Genomic DNA, 3,506 nt, shown 5'->3' with positions numbered 1-3,506 from the left:
CCAATTACCAAAAATCGGACGAAGATATATATGGGAGCTATATCTAAATCTGAACCGATTTTCAAGAAATTTTGCACACATAATTCTAGACTCAATTCAGTAAACCGTGCCAAATTTCGTACAAATCGATAGATATATAGGGACATTGGTGCCGGTTTACCTTAAATCGGACGAAGATATATATGGGAGCTATATCAAAATCTGAACCGATTTTCACGAAACTTAGCACACATCATTCTAGACTCAATTCAGTACGCTGTGCCAAATTTCATGCAAATCGAAAGATATATAGGGTCTTTGGTGCACCATTTCCCTTAAATCGGACGAAAATGTATATGAGAGCTATATCTAAATCTGAGCCGATTTTCACAAAACTTAGCACACATTATTATAGACGCAATTCAGTACGCTATGACAAATTTCGTGCAAATGCAAAGATTTCCAGGTACTTTGGTGCACCACTTACCTAAAATCGGACGAAAATATATATAGGAGCTATATCAAAATCTGCACCGATTTTCACGAAATTTAACACACATCATTCTAGACCTAATTCATTACGCTATGCCAAATTTCGTGCACATCGAAAGATATATAGAGTCTTTGTTGCACCATTTACCTTAAATCGGACGAAGATATATATGGGAGCTATATCTAAATCTGAATCGATTTTTACGAAACTTTGCACCCATCTTTCTAGACTGAATTCAGTACGCTATGCCAAATTTCATGCAATTCGAAGGATATATAGGGACTTTGATGCACTAATTATCTTAAATGGGGCGAAGCTTTATATGGGAGCTACATCTAAATTTGAACCGATTTTCTTTCATTTCAATAGGGTTCGTCCTTGAGCCAAATAAATGAGCTGTGCCAAATTTCACCCAATTTGGATTATAAATGCCACCTGGACTTTGTTTACAATTTAACAAGGTCAGACGGAGGGAGGGACGGACGTGCATAAATCGTCTCAGAAAGTGATTCTGTGCATATTCTCGAAAGGGCCTATGGGTCTATCTCGTTTCCTTTTGCCTGTTACAAACATATGCACAAAGACATAGTACCCTGTATCACAGTGTGGTGAATGGTATAAAAATCCACGCCTTCCAGAAGATCTCGATAAAATATTTTTTGAACCAGTGAGCGGAGCAGTATAGTCGGACGGGGCCGACCATACGCTACCCTACACAACTTCCATGAAAATCTAAATTTCTGTGGTTCTATATTCTGAGATTGGGTAATATTTCGCGATATTTGCACACTTTTGACTGACTAGTGGTCAGCAAATGTTACTAATAATCAGTACAGCCCCTCTACATACTTGTCCAGATTCCCTTCACAGTGGCTTGTGTTGTGATGTTCCGCTTCGACTCGAAAAGTACAAATAATTAAGTTTTCGGTCCACTTCATCCGAAAAATTATTATTTGATCATCACCTCAACATTTTAGGCGTTGTCCTTGACCATAACTGGAACCTCATGGAACATTTCAAAGCGATCCGCGCTATATTTCCGCCCCTCCAGTGTGGTAATAGGTTATTAAATAATATCTGAATACGTAAGCACCTGTAAATATTTAAGTGTAACTCCCGCATCCGAGTACCTACGACAATATAATTGGTATCAATTAAAAGATCAACCACTCCTCTTGGATATCCTACCCGCTAAATATTGACCGATTTTTATCAAAACAGGCAAGCTTATTCTCTGGCCCAATCCGCTTCTCCATGCAAAAATTCGCGGTGTTTGGGCCATAATTGCGGCCTCTGGAGCGACCAGAAAAACCAACAAAAATAAAGTTTTTGGTCCATTTTATCCCCTAAATATTTACCGATCTTTTCCAAAAAAAACATTAGGGGTCTTCATTGGCCAGAACCCATCCTACATGCAAAATTTCGTGAAGATTGGTCCATAACTGTGGCCTGTATCGTGTTTACAAATTATAATGGACAGACGGACGGACGGACGGACACACATGTCTAGATCGATTCAGCTAGTCGAGATATGACGATCGGTATACTTAAAGGTGGGTCTAGGACCAATATTTCGCGGCGTTACAAACTTTTGGGGCTGCACAAAGCTATAATACCCTGACAACATAGTTGTGTAGGGTATAAAAATGCCAAGCCTCAAATAAATCTCCTTTCTTTGGTTTTTTAATCACTTATTTTTTGTTTCAAAAAATATTATTTTCAAACACTCCATTTATGTAATTTTTATTATTTAATTTTTTTTTTATTTTAACACTTGACACAGCATGCCGGAAAGACACCCTCATAACGTTTTTTGTTGGCACAGGTAACTGGGAATTTTTGGCAACTAAAATAATACCAAAAAAATATTTATTTTCAAATCTCACACACACTGAGACAAATCTACTTACTCGTCCACCACCGTTTGGAAGGTATCCGTACAGGTTGCCTTCTTCAGGCATTTGCCATCGCTGCCAAAGTCCACATATTCCTCACCACGTTTGGAATAGGGTAAATATTTCAAGAAGATGGTATCATCTTGAGAATTTTTATAGGCACAAACGGGTTCGGTGACAGCTCCGATTTCTATGAAATCACAAAATAAAAAATTAATTTTTTTTTCACTGGCGAAGTATATTTGAATATGGCTGTCAGTGGCCTCCCTCACCCGGTAGCTGGTGCAGAAAAACGCCAACCAAAAACAATAGCAAGGCGTAACAAATTTTCATTTTTTTTTTTGGATTTTAGAATTAATTTCTTCAAATAGCTGTTCAAAACTAAGACGAAGCTGGTTAGGTAATTTGCTTATATAGCCTCAATTTTTTTCCTTCGACGCAGAAGTTGGAATGTTCCTTAGAAGAGGCTGGGAGGTAAGTGATATTTGTAATGCATTTGCTAGTCGGAATATTTGTTGTTTTTTTGTTGTTAATTAAGATTAATAATAAAAACAAAACCCACATTAGCTAATTAAAAGATGCTGATATTGTTTAAAAAAAAATTGAAAACTAAACAAAAATTAAATTGCAAAAAACAAAAACACACTCACACTCTGATGAGTACTGACGATTAAACTGAACTTGAACATTTTGTACACACACACATAGGCCTCTCAATTAGATTTAAATATTCTCTTCATAATTTCAAAACCGATTCAATGGCAAAGAATTTTAAAAACTACGCTTTCTAGCTCTAGCTCTCCCTCTCTCTCTCTCCCTCTCATACTTCCAAAATCTAAAATAAAAAATATATGAGGTTTAAGTTATTTAAAAAACAAGTGAAAAAGCGTTAAGTTCGGCCGGGCCGAACTTTGGATACCCTCCACCATAGTTATACTAAAAGGTAGTTGAAATGAAAATGTAGGGAAAATACCAAAAAGTGGACCTATACCGACATTTCTACAACGCGATTATGTAAACCATAATGTGAACCATGTTCCAGAAAATGTTGATTTCATCCAACCTGTGCCTATCTTATTATTCTTCCAAATTTAGTTCAGGTTCGAAGATGTGGACTATCGGTCCACTCCCTCTGTTAC

The 3,506-nt window shown here is 37.0% G+C and overlaps 1 protein-coding gene across 1 annotated transcript; it reads right to left on the bottom strand.

Moving 5' to 3' along the window:
- Positions 1-2,239: 2,239 nt before the first annotated feature.
- On the bottom strand, positions 2,240-3,056 carry LOC133336046 (uncharacterized). Its single transcript, XM_061544341.1, has 3 exons — positions 3,014-3,056; positions 2,383-2,557; positions 2,240-2,318 (listed from the first exon to the last, which is right to left on the bottom strand). Exons 1-3 carry the CDS (start codon positions 3,054-3,056, stop codon positions 2,240-2,242), a joined length of 297 nt encoding a protein of 98 aa, XP_061400325.1.
- Positions 3,057-3,506: the final 450 nt, after the last annotated feature.

The sequence above is a fragment of the Musca vetustissima genome, unplaced genomic scaffold (genome assembly GCF_032173495.1).
Source record: "Musca vetustissima isolate MV318-11 ecotype Yass unplaced genomic scaffold, APGP_CSIRO_Mvet_v1 utg40101, whole genome shotgun sequence".
Taxonomy (NCBI): domain Eukaryota; kingdom Metazoa; phylum Arthropoda; class Insecta; order Diptera; family Muscidae; genus Musca; species Musca vetustissima.
Note: the sequence above shows the minus strand (reverse complement) of the source record. Positions and strands in the feature narration are given on the sequence as shown.